This window comes from Sorex araneus, chromosome 2 (genome assembly GCF_027595985.1).
Source record: "Sorex araneus isolate mSorAra2 chromosome 2, mSorAra2.pri, whole genome shotgun sequence".
Classification (NCBI taxonomy): Eukaryota; Metazoa; Chordata; class Mammalia; order Eulipotyphla; family Soricidae; genus Sorex; species Sorex araneus.
This window is the reverse complement of record NC_073303.1, coordinates 345045476-345064247: the sequence shown is the minus strand read 5'-3', so window position 1 is coordinate 345064247 and position 18772 is coordinate 345045476. Positions and strand designations below refer to the sequence as shown.

Below are 18772 nucleotides of genomic sequence, written 5' to 3'. Positions count from 1 at the left end.
TCCTACAGTTTGTAAGTGCAAAGTAAGCATTTAATATTTATGAATTATTACTGAGAAAACTAAGACTCACTAGATTTTTGCTTAATGAAATAGGAACACTAAGATCATGCTAAGTTGAGAGCCATTAAAAAGTTATTAAGTGCCCCCCTTAAAAAGTCTGACATGGTGTTAATATTACTTACCACTGAGAAATCAGTTTGGAAAATGAGGACTTAGGGTTGTGCAGTGATGATGCTATACCACTAGATGGCACTGTGCACATTTTACTAAATGGGTCTCAAGCATTAACTGTCCATCACAGAGCACTGGCCATTAGGGACAGGCTGTTATTAGGAATGGGGTTTCCTCATCTTTATAGCTGCACACATCTTATATTAATATACTTGATAAGGTATTTGTTTAAATAATTAAATCGTGTCATTTACTTTATCTAGAATAAATAAAATGTATTCTTAAAAGTAGTAATGTCAGAGTCATAATTATATTAGCATTAATTTCCTACTTAGGTATAATACGTCACACATTTTCTTTAAAAAATTTTAATTTACTGAAAATATTAAAATTTTATTTCATTGTTATAGTCAGGAGTCTTCAGTCACTGATCCAAGGAATGATGCCATCCCTCAAGTGTAGGAAGGTTGAAAACCTCTGCTCTCTACCACTTGTCTGTGGCAAATTCTGCTTATCTGTGGACCAGTAGGCAGGACAGACGTTGTTCCGAAGGTGTAAAAATGCTGAAGAACGCTGGCTTAGAACGCATGCTTACAACAGTGGTAACGGTTATGTTTCTGATGGACAGTTACCACCCAGCTTTTCTTAAAAATTAGCAGAAATGAACAAAGTGTCAATAATCTGGCTTAATCCAGGCAATGTGATACTGGAAAGGATGAAGTTAGGGTGGACTGAGAAGGGGCATTTACATGTTTGTAGGGAAGAGTTTGCTGATCTCAAGAGATGTTTTATAATTGTTTGTGGATGTCTTACACTATTTTAATAGGTGATTAAATAGGATATTAAAACAGTCCTGTGATTCATAGTTGGAGATTACTTAAATCCAAATATTCCCAGGAACAGTGCAAAGTTCAAGCTCATTTATAATTAGAAATAATTGCTGTGTCATGAGTAGGGCAAAATATGGGAGAGAGAATATGGAGAATTATGGTATAAATAGTCAGGATTTAGTCTGCTTTATGAGTTAGTTTAGAGCCTGCTTTCTATGGACCACATCAGACACTGTTAAGAACATGAATCCAAACATGCACTTTTATTATAAAGCACTTGCTGAAGGCCTCAAAATTCCCAAGTCCAATTCTACCATTCACTATTCCAAAATTTAGAATTTGTGAGAAGGGGTTCATAAATGTTCTCTCCAGAGAATATATTTATAATTATAAACATATATAATTTTACAAATATAAATTTTATAAGTATAAAATTTAATTTATATAATAGTTATATAATTTATAGAACATAATATATAAGTTACATTATAAATATAATTAAAAGTATAAATTTCATAAATATAAATTATAAGATATAATTATAAATTATATTTATATTCTACAAATTATAATTATAACTTTTAGACTCTCTTAGAGGTCAATAAATAATCATCTTTTGGGGCTGGAGTGAAAGTACAATGCGTAAGGTGTTTGCCTTGCACACAGCCTACCCAGATTCAATTCCCAACATCCCAAATGGTCCCCTGAGCACTGCCAGGAGTAATTCCTGAGTGCAGGATCAGGAATAACCCCTGAGCATCCTTGGGAATGATCCAAAAAAGCCGGAAAAAAAAACAACAATCACCCCAAAACCTTCAAATCAATTGTCTTACAATGACTCACTTTAATCATTTTTGGAGTAGTATTTTCAACTGTGGGTGAAGTTTTAAATAACCTACAAGGTCATACAACAGCTCCCCATTCACGGAGGTACTACTGTTAGTCTATGAAGAGAGCAATTGGTCTTGTTTCAAATGCAGACTATTAGGCCCTGCCCCAAGCAAATCAGAGACTGGATGTCAACACCATCTCTAGGTAGTCTGCACTCATACAGGTATGAGAAGCACTGCTCAAAGCCAGCGGTTCTCAGTACTGTGACATCAAGACAGTCTTTTTCCATTAATTGTAAGGTGTGTCGCAAGAAGCGGATAATTGTCCAAGCAGTTTAAATAAGACTTATGTACTTCTGTATATACACAGTGTTTAGGAAGAGTCAAAAATTAATAGCTCTAAGAAGACTATTCATTGTTTTATAATGTGCTTCCTTAGCTAACGGGAAAGGAAATTGCACCCAACTTTGGGAATTGAACAGTCTGTCACTGTGTCATTGGGAATATATAAAGTGCAGAATTTATTCATATACATGTACATATGAATGAGAACGAGTGAGTGAGCAAGAGGCATAGAAAGAATGCTATTGTCTTATTCACCAAATCCTCTAGCAAAGGAGATAGGTTGGTTTTCCTAAAAACTTCTTCATTAGTCACCTCCTTACATCTCAGCTTCCTGGATTTCGGGATTCCCAGCAAGAATATTCCATTGTAACCATGCTCTTTAAAGTATGAGAATCAATTTGGGTGGCATTTCTGATTAGTTTAACTGCAGGTTTGAATGTCAACTTGTGTTCGCTCACAATGCAGATTCTTTAAATGTGATTGTGGGCTTGTAGAAAAGTTAATTATGAGGATTCATTCTTTCAATTATCCAATACAGTTCTGACGTGCTTCACGCTAAAAGATGAACACACATCTATTAACATTGACATTTTCCTATGTCAGTTCTCAAATGGACATTTTCATTTAATATTTTAAATTCTGAGCAGATCTTAAGTCAAAATGCTTTTAAGAAACTTAACCTATGGGTGAGGGAGCTTCAGAGAGGAATGTATCCCCTGGTGAGAGTCAGGAACAATATCAGGCTCTCCAAATACCCACTATTTCAAGCTGTAATGAGATTTCATGGCTTTCTACTCTAAAGATGTAAGTTATTTATGAGTCATTCATACATAAGTGTTGTTTTCAGCTTCTATATGTCAATATTGTTCAGGATTTCAGAATTAGCATAAATAAAATAGGCAGGTCCCTAACACACAGACTTTACAGGTGGTCCCCACCACCTGCAATAGAGGTAATTACCCAACAAATACAATAAAGCATGCAATAATGGTCTATTTTCTTTTCTAGAGAAAAGATAAAGATTCCATAAAAATTTATCTGAAAAACACTTAGCAAACTGTCTAGAGCTGTGTATATTTTAGACATTATCTTTATCACACAGTACAATTTACTATTTGTAAATTTAGATTGTAAAACATACTCCCCTTTTAAATTCTTTCAACCCTCGGCTTCATGATATCAATTATATTTGTCCCTTCATAGAAACTTTATTTTATTATTTCAGGTTAATTTTCCTTTTCGTGGATGTGACGAGGTTATATACCATGAGACACTAACACAGCAGTCACTCTTTTACTTCAATTTCAGATACTTATCTTGGGATTCAAAGAGCCTCAGCTCTTCAGAAAAATGAAATATACCCATATATTACTACTACTGCATGTACAGGCATTATTATATGGAGGAAGACAGCTATGTGCTTATATGTAGGGTTGGGGAAGAAAATAAGGAATGAAATTCTATAATATTTTAAAAGAAATGATTCAATTTATCCAGTAATTTGAAATGTTACATACTACATTATAATGGGTATATAGATGATTTTGAAGCAGCCAGGCAGACTGGGGAAGTTCCTGGCAATGCGCTCTCAGGAAGTAATACAATCAAGATATCATTTCAAGAAGTGATTCTGTTACTAGCGCCAATGAAGTCAAAAGAGCATAAAGATCAATCCTCCTTTGTTGACAGAGGAACTGAGATTGATAAGACTCTGAGTGGTGTCAGCACCATCCCAAAGAAGGTTGGACCTCTCCAGGGAAGAAGCTCTAGCAGGAACAAAAGCTTTGATGAGAACAGGAAGTTAGACCACAAAAAAATTCAAGCACTTCCCTGACAACTTTTTAACGATAGAACGATAGAACGATAGAACGGAGAAGGCCTCAAGTGTGGGCAGTTTGGGAGAAAACTTCTGAATTAACTTTGCAAAAGTGAGTGAGGTGTGTCCTCCATCTGGGGTAGACTGCATCTCAGTTACATGGTGTAATCCCTTTCTTTTATTTTATTGGGTACTCTTGGCTCTCTTCTCTGGAGGCACTGGTATTTTCTCTCTCTCTCTCTCTCTCTCTCTCTCTCTCTCTCTCTCTCTCTCTCTCTCTTATTCTTTCTTTCCTCCTAATCTCTTACACCTTTACGTTGCTACTCATTTCCTGAAATTCTTTTCTCTGAAGATAGATGCGGAACAGGGGACCCTGGACAGCAGTCGGGAGTGACCTTTCCTTTCCTGCAAAGAGAAAACTTCTCACTCCAGCCTAAGTTCCATGGGTCTCCAAGAACTCCACTGATGGGGATGAGTGGCTGTGTTCTGTCGAGCAAGTGGAACTCAGGTGCAATTTTAGGATTGCCTAGTGGGGCTGGTGGGATACAAACATCCATGCATGTAGGTACTTATGGCAAACGTGATCAGTCCTGACCCTCTCAGGCACATCAGCAAGTGGTTGAAGTGGGTCAGGAGCTGGGAGCTCTCTGTCCCTCTAGAAGCCAGTACTACCCTGCTCTCCACTTCCCCCTCCTGCGACAATTTTTACAAAATAGGACATTCTTTCCACAAGAGCGGCTATCATTTCCCTGGGGAAAGACTCACCCAGAAGACTTACAGAGGATCAAAAACCCAGTATTACCCCACATCCACAAAAGGAGTGCAGATTGTTTACTGAATAGTCGCTGGAATGCAGAATACAGGGATGCTACTATAGTATGGAAAATTTGGAAAGCTTTGGAGGAGATGGAGGCATGGCTTTGCCTCCTGAAACATGAATGTGAACATATAGAGATGAGGGGAGGATGTCCTGGGATGAAGAGGATGGAGTGACCAGTGAAGAGCAGGGAAAATTAGCCAGTAGATAGAATACTCTCAATTTTTGGTTGTTGTTCTTAGCTAGTCATTGAATGACAAAGTAGTATTTAAAAAGCTGTGATACAGATGTTGGAGAGATAGTACAGGGATGAAAGCACATGTCCTGCATGTGATCAACTAGGGTTTGATCCCTGAGCGTCTCTGGATATACCACTTGGAAGACCTCCCCCACATCCAAAAACCGCATAAAATGAAGATGAAGGGCTCAGACTGAGTATGGACCTGACAGGTCAAGGAGCTTGTGCTTGGTCTATAACTTGGAGATGTAATCATTTCCATCACTCATTATTTAATATTTCTCTCGCTTTTTCAGCAAGCAAATGGAATGAGAATTTATATACTGTAAAGTTTAATGTGGGCTTGAGCAACAGCGAAGTGGGTACGGCATTCGCCTTGCTTGCAGCCAACCCGAGTTTGATTCCTCCGCCCCTCTCGGAGAGACTAGCAAGCTACCAAGAGTATCTCACCCACATGGCAGAGCCTGGCAAGCTCCCTGTGGCATATTTGATATGCCAAAAATAGTAACAACGAGTCTCACAATGGAGACGTTACTGGTGCCTGCTCGAGCAAATCGATGAGCAATGGGATGACAGCGACAGCGAAAGTTTAATATATAATTTCATTTCAAATTCAATTTCAATGAAAATTTTCATGTGAACTAATTCTGATCCCCATCGATAGTCAAATAGTCTAGTAGTGAAAATCAGAGGTGATCTTCAGAGCACAGAGCGGGTTTCAAATTGGTGTCTTTGATTTAGCTGGCCTTGGGAACGGCTAAAGGTATCAGTATCGCCTTAGGTGAATATGGAAGACAGTTTAGTCTAAGAACCACTGCTGTGGAACTTGACTTAACCATGAAATTAAATAAGAGACAGTAGGACAGGAATTTCATACTCATTTGATTGAGAAGAACCTATATAAAAGAAGATACCATGAGAATCTCAGGCCCAATGTTGATTAAAGAAAGCATGTGCAAACTAGCCAGTTCTTAGAATACTCCCAATATTTTTTGGTTATTGTTGTTCGTAGCTCATCATTGAATGACAAAGTAGTATTTAAAAAGCTGTGATACAGGTGTTAGAGAGATAGTACAGGGGTGAAGGCACATGTCCTGCACGTGATCAACTCTGGTTTGATCCCTGAGCATCTCTGAATGTACCACTTGGAAGACCCCTCTCCCCCAACCCCTCCCCCCCGCCACACACAAAAACTGTGCTACAGATATTGCTTTATAATGATGTGCACCAGACTTACATAAAACCAAATGCAATGTTACTTCATTTTAAAAAACACTGTTAGAGAAGAATTTAATTAAGTAGTATGACTTATGTATTTTTATGATTACCCTAAAGATTTTAGCTATTACTCTTATTAACCATACATAAAGTTGTATGTATTCTCATATGGTTACCTGAAGATTTTAGCTATTTCTCATGTTAACCATACACAAACTTGACCAGAAAATGTTAGTAAAATAAACAATTTCAGATTTGATTACATCCATTAGTGAGTCATACCTTTCTAGAGGATAAATCTAAAAACATCTGAGTGTTCTCACTGAATAATTTTATGCTTTCAACAAACTCAATAGCTTCCCACTCCCAAAGTGTGCCTTTATCACCAAGATAATTCATTTTGATTAGGGTCTCTAGAGAGAAACATCATATCTTACAAATATAAGGATACTAGTTTTACATTAATTTCCTGGGTAAAGTAGATGATAAAATGGAAGTTCAGGAAGATGCCCATAAAATACTTTGGTGAAAAATGAAATCGAATATCATGCTGACCCTCAAAGACCCTGGCAGTATATCCACAGTGTATTAGGAAGGGAGTATTCAGTATTTCTTAAATTATGTTTGAAGACCAGTATCATTATTCAAAATAAGGGATAATAATTGTTGGCTCAATAGCTGTCATCCTGTAAATTAAACTAAATTAAATTGAACAAGCATTTATCAAGCCTATTATTTTTCAAAGTATTGTACAAATAATGAGAAGGTAAATGAAAAGAAAGATGTGAACAATAACTAATTTCTCACTGCCAGTGTTTAACTTTGCTCATAATATCCTTAGTAGCTTTAGAAGCAAGAAGATCTATTATCTCTTGTCCCCGCTGGGCAGTCATTTCAGACTTCATGGGTAACTGAGTATAGCTTCCTTCAATAGGCCGTTATCATCCTGACATTCTAGTAACCTCGCTTGGGCTTTTACTGCCTGATTTCACTGTCTTAGTCTTAGATTTTTACAGCAAGCATCCACACATGTTTAGTTTCTGCCCTTTTACTCCAATTCTAAGAAATATTAGAATGCTCAGTTTTAGTCAAGCCATTTTGCATCATCTATTAAGTAAAATCCAAGATTCTAAGCATGAAAAGCATGTTTGAATTTGTCTCCTAATCTTTTGCTTCATCTCCTAGTCATCTCCAGTTTCTTTTATTTATCTATGTGTTTGTTTGGGGACCCTTTAGGGCAGTACTCAGCGGTAGTGCTAACTCTGTGTTCGGGGGTCAGTACTGGTGCTCAGGTGACCATACATAGGTGTTTCCAGAGGTAGAACAGGGATTAGCTGCAGGTAAGTCAAGCATCTTTGCTGTACTATCTCTGTAGCCCCTCTGGTCTCTTACTAGATTCGTACACTCTAGTCACACTCAGATTTCTCAACAATGCCTTTGGTTTTCTGATATGGGCCTTTACTCAGCCAGCAATCCTCTCTAGGGGTACCCTGCAATCCACTCTTACAGGCTCTTGTACACATGTATGCCCCTAAAAAGCACACTTCAATTTTCCCAAGTAGAATTATTCCTTCATCTGTAAGAAAGGCAGGGCATTCAACCTGATATAACATATGAAAATGTCTGGGAGTACAAAGGAGAATCAGTATTCCCTGCTTTTTTTTTTTTTTTTTTTTAGGCAAACCCTTGATTTGGCTTACGAAAAAAAAATTTTTTTTTAATAGAAGGTGAGAATTAAGATTAAGATCTACAGCACTGGGGCCAGAACAATAAGACAGTGGGTAGAGCATTTGTCTTGCCTGTGGCTGACCTGGGTTCAATCTCCAGCATCCCATATGGTCCCCTGAGCATTACCAGGAATAATTCTTGAGTATAGATCCAGGAGTAACCCCTGAGTATCAATGGGTGTGACCCAAAAAATCAAAAAAAAAAGAAGAGAGAGAGAGAGAGAGAGAGAGAGAGAGAGAGAGAGAGAGAGAGAGAGAGAGAGAGAGAGAGAGAGAGAGAGAGAGAGAAGATCTACAACACTAAATTATAAACATCTTGAAGACATGGACTATTGTTCCTCATTCCCTGCAGATACTGGCATTTAAACTGGGTGTTCAATAATGCCCAGTGAATGAAGGTACCTATCTGTAAAGTACACATGTACTAAATCCATGTAATCAGTCCAGTGGCACTTACTGAACATGGCTTCCCCCATTATTCTAGTGCACTGGTTTTTGGGCAACACCCACAAGTGCTCAGGTCTTACTCCTAGCTCTGTGCTCAGGGACCACTTTTGGTGTGGCTCGGGGCACCATATGGGGTGCCAGGGATTGAACTTGGGTTGGCTGCATGCCAGGCAAGCATACTACTCACTATACTATCTTACAGCCTCTATTTTTAGAATTATTTTCATATCATGAGTGAGCATGATATGTTACTGGCGCCCACTTGAGCAAATCGAAGATCAGTGGGACTACAAGTGATACAAGTGATCATGAGTGAGCAAGTCCCAGGGTGTAGGTACCAGATTCCACATTCAAAGAAAAAAGTAATCTATGGGAACTGTGCTCTACTTTTCCTTTACGACAGTTGGTCTTAGGGTCTCTGCATTATGTGTTCTGGTCAATATGAGTGCTCATACAGGGGAACTGAAGAGTGGGGTAAGCAGCGATTTATCAGGAAGTGTTACCTTTCTCTGAATGTCTTCTGTACTGGATAAATGTATGATTTATTGTCTTTGTGCAATAAGGGCAAGCAAACCTAAAATAGGAAATTCATTTTATTTATCAATGAACCCATTTAGAAAACAGCTATGGTTCATTCCTCGTGCATCCAGAGATTGTTTGGGAGCTAGATATTTGAGGTAAAGAGATGTTTTGATGGCGAACCAGCAGAACAGGTTATCTGCAGGTATTATGGGTCAAGAACATGGGAAGTACATTTTTTTAAGCCACCTATAGAAATCAGTATAAAAATAAGCAAGCTGCCACTGCAGAAAGCCCAGGTACGCAGCAGACCATATTTCCAGACCCCTTTTATCCCTACTTTTTCAAAATCTTAGTTCCATCTTTTTTCTCCAGCCCCCGAAGAAGTGACCATCAGGGCACAGATACTGACCAGCTTCTTGTACCTGCCACCACAATGTTGGGCCTCTAGCTCTTGCTGCACAGGTGTGAACACCTGGACTCTCCTGGAACTCACACGTGCTACCCAGAAGCAGGGGGAGCAGACTGCTGTAGGTCACCATTGACCAAGGCAGAGCCTTGCAAGTGGGTTAGTCTCTCCAACTTTTTAATACACTGGGGGAACAATTCTGGAATGCATTTCACAAGACACCCCAAAGGTTCCTATCTTGTCCAGTGGCTTTCCTTCCCTGTTCCAGTTCCACTCCTGATTGGAATCCCAACTATTTCCACATAAGCCTCATCATGAAGTCTGCTTCTACGGGAAAAACCAGGCAAAAGCACTAATTCTAATCTAGTTCCCAGGCATTGCGGAGTGAACCCTGCTAGTGTAATTAATGCATCAGACAAAATGATGATTGTGGTCATATTTCAAAGATTCTACTCTCTTTGGTCCTATAAAGTTTTCTCATTTTTTCCCTTCTCCACCTTAATATTTCCTATTCTTATTTATCAATGTAGAATTTGAAAACATAAAATCTGTTTTAGTTGATCTTATATACAACCTACTATATTCCTAAGAAACAAAGCTACTTAGAGCTGGTGTCAATGATATTAGCTTTGCAGAAGATTCTGTGGTCCCCATGCTCACTTTTTAGTGACAAACTTGTCAGGCATTGTAGGGATTTGACTGTTTACCATGGCACCTGGAAGCTAGGAGTTGAGTTCTTAATTATATGATTATATCTGGTGTTTATCCAAGGGAAGCCACTTAATATTTTTTGTGCTATGCTCTCCTCACCTGGAACAAATAGAAATTTGCAATTCCAATATAAGAAAGAGGTAAATAAGTCCTAGCCCAGCACTGCGAGCAATTAAAAATTAACTACAATTGAGGCTGGAGCAATAGTACAGCGGGTAGGGCATTTGCCTTGCATGCGGCCAACCCGTGTTAGATTCCAGGTATCCCATATGGTCTCCCCAGCACCTCCACGAGTAATTCCTGAGTGCACAGCCAGGAGTAACCCCTGAACATTGCTAGGTGTGACCCAAAAAGGAAAAAAAATAGCTACAATTTATTTGAACACCACCATTTATTTGTACATTATTGCTTTTAACTATCATACTTATAAGAAATTTTGTTTTAAAAATTACTTTACACAGTAAATTTTGTAATCTGCCTCTTTCCAACTGTGAAATACTAATTATAAGCTATGGAGCAATGGTTTAGCATGTTTCTACTATCTGATATTTACAAAAGCAGAAGCTTTATAACAAATAAACAGGCATTATAGCTCAAATGAGTTTCTTCCTTTCTTTTTTCTTTTTTTCTTTTTTTTTTTTTTTTGCTTTTTGGGTCACACCTGGCGATACACAGGGGTTACTTCTGGCTCATGCACTCAGGAATTACTCCTGGTGGTGTTTGGGGGACCATATGGAATCCTGGGAATCGAACCCGGGTCGGCCGCGTGCAAGGCAAACGTCCTACCCACTGTGCTATCACTCCAGCCCCAATTTCTATTACTGATTTCTACACGGAGGAATATTGTTTTCTGCTACAGTCTAGTGTTTGGAAAGCAGTAAATCTTGGTCCTTGTTTGATGAATGAGGAAATAAATAAGTAACTGCTAATAACAACTATCAACAAAATGTCAAGGAAGTCTTAACAAGGTGTCAATGATGGGGTCCTGGGAATAAAATTCTACAGGGTCTCAGGGATGGTTCTATGGGAGGGCCCGTGTCCCCCTTCCCATCTTGTCTTCTCTCCCTGCTGGCTGGAGCCTGGAGATACCAGGAGCCAGGCTGTGGGAGGGCAGCCTCTGGGCATCTCTGCGCAGCTCTGCTGACTGGTTCTGGGTGCTCCGGCAGGATGCCAGAAGCATAGTTTGGCAGAACACTCAGGAAAGGCCATTGCATTCTGTGTTTGCACCTGTTCTATGGGCTGGAGAAGGCTGAAAGGCATTCCTGTGGACTTAACACTCTTGCGCAACTGACGAGGGCATTAAGGATGACGCACTTTCTTAAACTGTAAGAGTAGAAGTGCACAGGTGACGCAGCTTCCTGGCATAATGCTTCAGCGAGAGCCGGAAGGAAGCTGATGGGAGCTGCATCCAGATGTTTGCAAACAGGACCACAGTGCTGCCGAAATTCACAGGTGGTGTGGTGGCAGCCACTAGAGCAAAATTCCCAGTGTTCTCTAGAAGTGAAAATACTCACAAGGAAACAAGATCCTGTTTCTTTAAGAGCTTAAAGCATGAGAGTAGCTAAAGGGAAGAAGCACCTCTCACTGAACCTGTATCTTAAGCATCAGGATTTAAAATCAGCTCATCCAGTAGGAAATGTCTTGTAGTAAAGGGAGGGTGCACAGATCACCCTCGATCCTAGAGTTTAGAGATGAGAAGGACAGAGAAGGAAGGAAAGAAATCAAGGGGTAAAGAAGAAGCAATCAGAAAGGAATGGGTGAACAGGGCTCAGGGCTTCAGTTCCGGTGGTGATATGGGAGAGCGGTATACAGCCGTTTACCCAAACACAGACTCAACAGTGCAAGCATGAGCTCTACGCTGCAACCACAGGAACTCTGTCATGTGCCTGTCACGTTGGCAGGCAGGGACGGGGTGGGGCTTGAGGTTAGGGAGGGAATACAGGAACAGCGGTGGAGGGAATTTGAAATGGATGGTGGGATTAGTGTTGAAATATTATATGCCTAAAACTCAGCTATCAATAACTTTGTAAATCATAGTTCTTTAATTAAATAAAAATTAAAAAAAAATCTGGATCATAGCTCTGCTTACCCAGAGTGTGTTCTGATCAAGGGCAAACCGTTTTTTGCCAGGGCACCAGCGTGCCCGAGAGCAGTGCTTCCATCGTTATATCACACGGGCTGTCACCAACTTCTACTAGGAAATGTTCTAGAGTGTAGTATTCTACTATAATGCACTTATACTCCAAGTGTTTGTAATCTGCCTCTTTCCAACTGTGAACTCTCCTGCTGTCTCTGACTCCCTGACCAGAGAGAGTCTGTCTGTCTATCTTTTAGACCCATCTCTTCTTTATTATTTATTTATTTTCTTTTGTTATTGAATCACCGGGAGATACACAGAAAACTGTTCATGATTGGGTTTCGGTCATACAATGTTCCAACAACCATTCCTTCACCAGTGCACATTTCCCACTACCAATATCCCCAGTTTCCCTCCTGCACCGCCCCAGCAACCTGTCTCTATGACAGGCACTCTCCTCTCCTCTCCTCTCCTCTCCTCTCCTCTCCTCTCCTCTCCTCTCCTCTCCCCTCCTCTCCTCTCCCCTCCCCTCCCCTCCCCTCCCCTCCCCTCCCCTCCCCTCCCCTCCCCTCCCCTCCCCTCCCCTCCCCTCCCCTCCCCTCCCCTCCCCTCCCCTCCCCTCCCCTCCCCTCTCCTCTCCTCTCCTCTCCTCTCTCCTTTTGGGCATATGGTTTGCAACACAGATACTGAGAGATTATCATGTTTGTTCCTTTTCTTATTTTCAGCAAGCAGTTCCTATCCAGAGTGATCATTTCCAACTATCTTTGTCATACTCATCTCATTCTTGAAATCTGTTTTTTATGCCAGAGCTTTTACTGTAAGCTTTCTAAAGCCATTGCAAAACAAAACAAATCTGAATTCCTACCTGCTACCTGCAGTCAATAATTACTCATGGTGTTCCTGGACAGTGTGGTGGGCAGAATCCTAAAGTCCACTAACAGCCCTCACATACCCCTTCCCCACTCCCCACCACAGATTGCTTGCTTCTGGTCGATACACACCTCTCCATTATTTAAACAGGTATCCAAGTATTGCTATGAAAGAAAGGATTTTGCAGATGTAGTTAAGAATTCAAATCAATTGACTTTAAAATAAGGAGATTAGCTGAAAGGGCCTGACCCAATCCCATGAGTCCTTTTGAGGCCTGAAATTTTCTCTGGCTACTCACCAAGGAGGAAGTCTAGACAGAGGGCATGAAAGAGGCAGCAACTATCTGTGCTCTAAACGGCCCACAGCGAGCCAGGGGTAATAAATGCAGGTAGCAGGTAGGAATTCAGATTAGCCCCTGGCATGCTGTCAGCAAGGAACCTGACCTCAATCCTGCAACAACCAGGAAAAGCACTCTTGTTCCACTTGGAGGCAGAGGCCTTGCCCCACAACCCACCCATGAGAACTATGAACCCAACCAGAACTTAGATTTCAGCATCATTAGACACTGGACTGAAAATCTAGACACATGACGTGTTGTTTTCTAACCTAAAGAAACCATAAGATAATTAGTGGGCATTCTCTTAAACTGCTAAATCTATGCTGATTTGTTCTGTAACAATAGAAAACTGATACAGGTAGGCACAAATCCAGAGACTTAAACCTGATGCAAAGAAGGAATATGTTGTGTACACTAACTCAAAGAAAAATAACTGGAAAATTATTCAGTAGTTATTGAAAAAAATACCTAAAGGCTATTCCTGCAATGTAAGACTAGCCACTTGACTGACACAATTAATTTGATGGGGCATATTTATTCATTCAGGGAAGGATGTTTATTCAGGACCTACTTTATAAACAGCACTCACTTGAATTAATTCTATAGAGTAAACTTGAAGTCAACAGATGACTGTATTTGGGGGGCATTTAGAAGCAATCGAAAAGAAGTTTAGAGATAGTAAAGTTAAAGCATGTGTTCGAACTTACATTATAACTGATTAAGGGTATTTTAAAAATATTTCATTTCCTCTAGCACTATTCCTCCACCTCTGACTGTGGTGCCCTCTGATCTTCTTTGCTTCCTGTGGCCCCTGCTGGTCTCTGGTTGGCTCTTAGGAATGTCCTAGGGGCCTTCAGGGAACATATGGACCCTGGTTAAGAAACACTGACTTAGAGAAAAGATATTTTGAGAAGTTCTGGAAGCTTAGACAAAAATTACATACTTTTCTCTTTCAACAACATCTTACCATTTTTTTTTGGTTGGTATATGTGACAGAAAGAAAATTCATGTGGTAACCAGAAGAAATAAAAGATGGGGCAATGCCAGCTGTGTGGGGAAAGCGTCTTCTCTGACTTTTTATTTTTGTTCCCATTATTAAACAGGCAGGATTTCAGATTTCTGATTTATCTCTTTTGTTGCAGTTTGTATTCATGAATTTAATGCTGCATTCCACTGATTTCAAAGTCATTTCTGGAAAAAAAAATCTGCTGACATTACAGGGTATCTGGATCATTAACCATGTCAATGCTGACCAAGAAAATAATGCTCTAGTAGAAATCTGTAATACTTTAAAACAAGGCTAAGATGCTTCCATTTTAACACACTGAAAAGTGGTAGAAAGGGTGTCTATCTTTGTGAGAAGGTACCAGAAAACTTGGAAACTAATGAGAAGAGAAGGCCATTGATTAGAAAGGAATATTACAGATGTTATTTCTATTCTCCATTCTGTCCCATTCCCTAGAAAACAAAATAGCTAACTTGGTGTTCCCTAATTTTTGAAAACACTCATTCTTTTAATTAAGTAGGGTGTATACTAAGCCTGCCATGAAAAGGAAGAGAGAGAGGGAGAGAGAGAGAGAGAGAGAGAGAGAGAGAGAGAGAGAGAGAGAGAGAGAGAGAGAGAGAAGAAATGAATAAGGCATGGATATAGTAACACTTAAACACTTAAAAGGAAGGGGCACATAGATCAATCAACTTCCTCTTTCCCTTGAGGCCAGATGGATGGCAGCTTCACTTTGAATCCCTCACACATGTCTGGGAAGATGGTGCCAGAGAACAAAGAAAAGCCAAAGGAACCAAAAGAAAGTAAAGAGAGGCAGACCACAGAGCATGGGTGATAGATCTGCAGGCCAACAAGAGCGTCAGGCATCAAGGGACACAACGTCCATGGATTTCCAGGGATAGAACCAGAAACAGAACAATATGAACAAGATGGCAGACCTGGGACCCGGCAGTGAGGGAGGAATCAATGTGAGGCCCAAGCACAGAGAACCAGGGAGCCCAATCTGACCACCTTGTCGAAGCTGTTAAATGAATAACTATAACTTCATAAACATCTGGAGTTTTGTATCCCAATTTTACATACATGGAGTCAAAAACTCACTTGCAGTTATTCTGTTTTACAGTAACACTAAGGAGAAAAGTTGGAGGTATAGAGGAATTTTTGGCTGAGAAAGACAATATTTTCTCACCAGAGAGAGGTTGGTGCTTATTTATGTGTATTTACATCTCTATATATCCATATCTCTGTCCATGTCTTTGTCTATGTTATGTTTGTGTATATGGAGACATACAAAAATCAGTGTTGAACTGAGCTACATTCAGTTCCACAGACCACAGCTTCTGGCTTTCTGAATAGCATCTTTTTAGAACACTGGGAACCAGTTACATGCAGTATCCATCAGGAATTGCATTAAGGCAATGAATCTGATTGTCAGTAATATGGATCAATGCTCTATATGGGAAACCATAATAAGAGTTAGAAAGATTGGGAACAAACTAATGCTCCCCATTTTTGAAAGCAGATAGAAAGAAATTTTAAAATCTGTACACTTAATGCCCTATTCAGAAAATATTTTTTTGTAGGTGATAACTTTTGAGAGTGACATTTTATGTTTTCTATCCATTAAAGCTTAGTCTTTTACTATGCAAAATAAAGTTAGCCTGTAAATAATCTGATCCTGAAAATAAGCATCATATCAATTCAGGCCCATGATTTCTATGAAATAAATAGTGTATAAGAGTCTCCAACTAAAGACGTGCAGTTACAAATATACTACCTAAAATTTTTATTTCTTTACTAATAAAGAAAAAATAAAGTACTAATAAAGTAAAAAATATGAGGTGCCATATTTTATTATGATATAAAATTTGTTGCAGACAAAAATTATCTGACTTTAATACAGCAGTAAATAGTCAATATGGACTAGTAATATGTCACATAAATACATATACTCCTGGCTATCTTTCTAAAAGGATGTCTCCAACCTCAATTAAAATAAGCCAAGCTCAACTGTATTAATATTTTACAGCTGATTTTGAAGATCACAATTCTTTTTTTTTATATTGTCAGTTAGAAAAACTTATGAACATTAATGCTCTGGATAAGGTAAGAAACATTTGAAAAATGAAACTTAATCTTCGCAGAGTTTTAAAATATGCTTTTGCAAAGTATATTTTAAGGGTGAAAATTTTCCCTTTTTGAACCTTGATTTCGTCTACTTCGTATGAATGCAGCATCTTTTCATATTCTGAAACAGATATTCTGTAAGATACACTGCAAAGTAAACAACTTTCCACTACTAATTTTTTAGGAGGTGGTTGTGGGTGGGGTGGGGGGAAGATTGGGCCACAGGCAGCTTTCTCCTGACTCTGTGCTAAGTGATCATTCCTGCTGATACTTGGGGGTCAAAATGGCTCAGTTATGTACAAGATAAGTGCCTTAGCCTCTGTGTTGACTCTCTGGTCTACCATCTAACTAAAAATTTTTTAGGACTCAGCACAAAATCTCTCTGCCCACCTTAGTCCACACTGCTCATTCCCTGGTACCTAGCAGAGTACAAAATTCATGTTTGATATGACATTTTTGAACAGCGTTTTGATGGCACTGCCTAATCATACCACTAGATGAAAGAAGCAAAATATCTATCCAGAGTTTAATCATTACAATGGTACAAATATATACATATCCATAGACCATCCTTTTAAATAGTTTAGCAGATAAGAGTAATTATTTTTCCAGAATTCCTTAGTAATATTTTCTACCAATTGTGTCTCACAATATTCTATTGCTGTGCAAGCATATTTTTATTGATACTAGCAAGAAAACCTAGCTTTAAGAAGCTAATCAATGTAATATATGGGATTCATCTGAGTAATCTGTTCAAGCAACTGATATACTTACAATTGCATTTCTTCTGAACAAACCTAAGTTTGCATGCTGTTCTGTACGTGGAGAGTCGGATACGGTCCAGATCTTGAGCCCCTGAGGAGGAGAAAATACACATATGATTTGCCATGTTGTGGGAGGAAATTTACAGTATTTATAAAATAAAAAGATTAAAGAAATGTGTGCTTAATTTATTATTTCATTAGAAGGCATATATTACTTTAAAACATTTACAGACCCCATACATTCTATTTTTTAAAATTTTTTTTTCTTTCTGGGCCACACCTGGCGATGCACAGGGGTTACTCCTGGCTCTGCACTCAGGAATCACCCCTGGCAGTGCTCAGGGGACCATATGGGATGCTGGGGATCGAACCCGGGTCGGCCACATGCAAGGCAAACGCCCTACTTACTGTGCTATCGCTCCAGCCCCCCCATACATTCTAGAACCCTGCAGGTTCTAGGGAAAGAAAGGACAGGTGTCCAACATGGGAAATCTGGAGGCCAACCAGATACGGAGGACAAAGCCTCAGTCCTAGGATGTTCAGCTCAAGCTGTGTCTGAAACAAGCAGAGGCTATCAGAATGTAATCTCCTCAGATAATCATTGATAATATGCTGGGCCTGACCACTAGTATCAAGTTGTGAGGCTCTCATGTGTTGAATTGATCATTTTTGTATGACAGACCAATTGCTTTGATCAACCTCATTTTTCTCTTCAGGAAGATGAGGGTGATATACTACGACTTATTCACAGAATTCTGGAAAGGATGAATGCATAAACAGACCCAAACACCTGAGAACACTGACTTGACCCCACTCTATGTAAGTATACGCATTATTACTGCTAGCATCTCTCCAACAATCTTTCCGGTCAACCTCAGAAAACATACTTTTCTAAACATGGAAAAACATGTTCCCCCATATTCTTGTACTATTTTCTTATTTTCACTCATCTAATCAAGAATCCAGCATAGCTCTGGATGCCCATAGCAGGAGGTCCAAATACTCTACTCAAGAAATCAAGTACATTTTGGGTTGGAAAGATTAACTCAAAGGGCTAGAGGATATGCTTTGCATGTGGGTTACCCAAGTTCATTTCTAGCACTACATGGTCCCTGGTATCCAAGATTTCCTGAACACTGCTATGAGAAACCCCCTGAGTACCCTAAGGTGTGGCCCCAAGTCCAAAACAAAGAAATCGAGGCTTTTCCCATCCTATATACCCCAAATCTCTGCTAGATTAAAGTTGAAGATGGGATGTCTTTTAAGTCTACAGCTACTTTCATGATAATCTTTCTACTCTATCACCCTTCTATTTTAAATTTTGTTGTTGTTTGCTTTTGGACCACACCCTATAACACTCCTGGTTCTACATTCAGGGACAGCTCCTAGTGGATTTGTAAAACCATACGGGTCTCTAGGGATTTAACCTGGGTTGGCAATGTGCAAGACAAACACCCTACCTATTGTATCTCTCTGAATCCTCTTTTACCCTTTTGAATGTGTTAGTCTTTAGACT

At 39.5% G+C, this 18772-nt stretch overlaps 1 protein-coding gene across 4 annotated transcripts in view; it reads right to left on the bottom strand.

The window, feature by feature from the left end:
* The window catches only part of DTNA (dystrobrevin alpha), a 367610-nt gene that overhangs the window by 100654 nt on the left and 248184 nt on the right, over nucleotides 1–18772 (bottom strand). For all 4 annotated transcript variants that reach the window (XM_004606060.2, XM_055128332.1, XM_055128333.1 and 1 more), the window contains one exon: nucleotides 17267–17347. In XM_004606060.2, the coding sequence (XP_004606117.2) occupies nucleotides 17267–17347 (81 nt within the window). The remainder of the gene's footprint in view (nucleotides 1–17266; nucleotides 17348–18772) is intronic.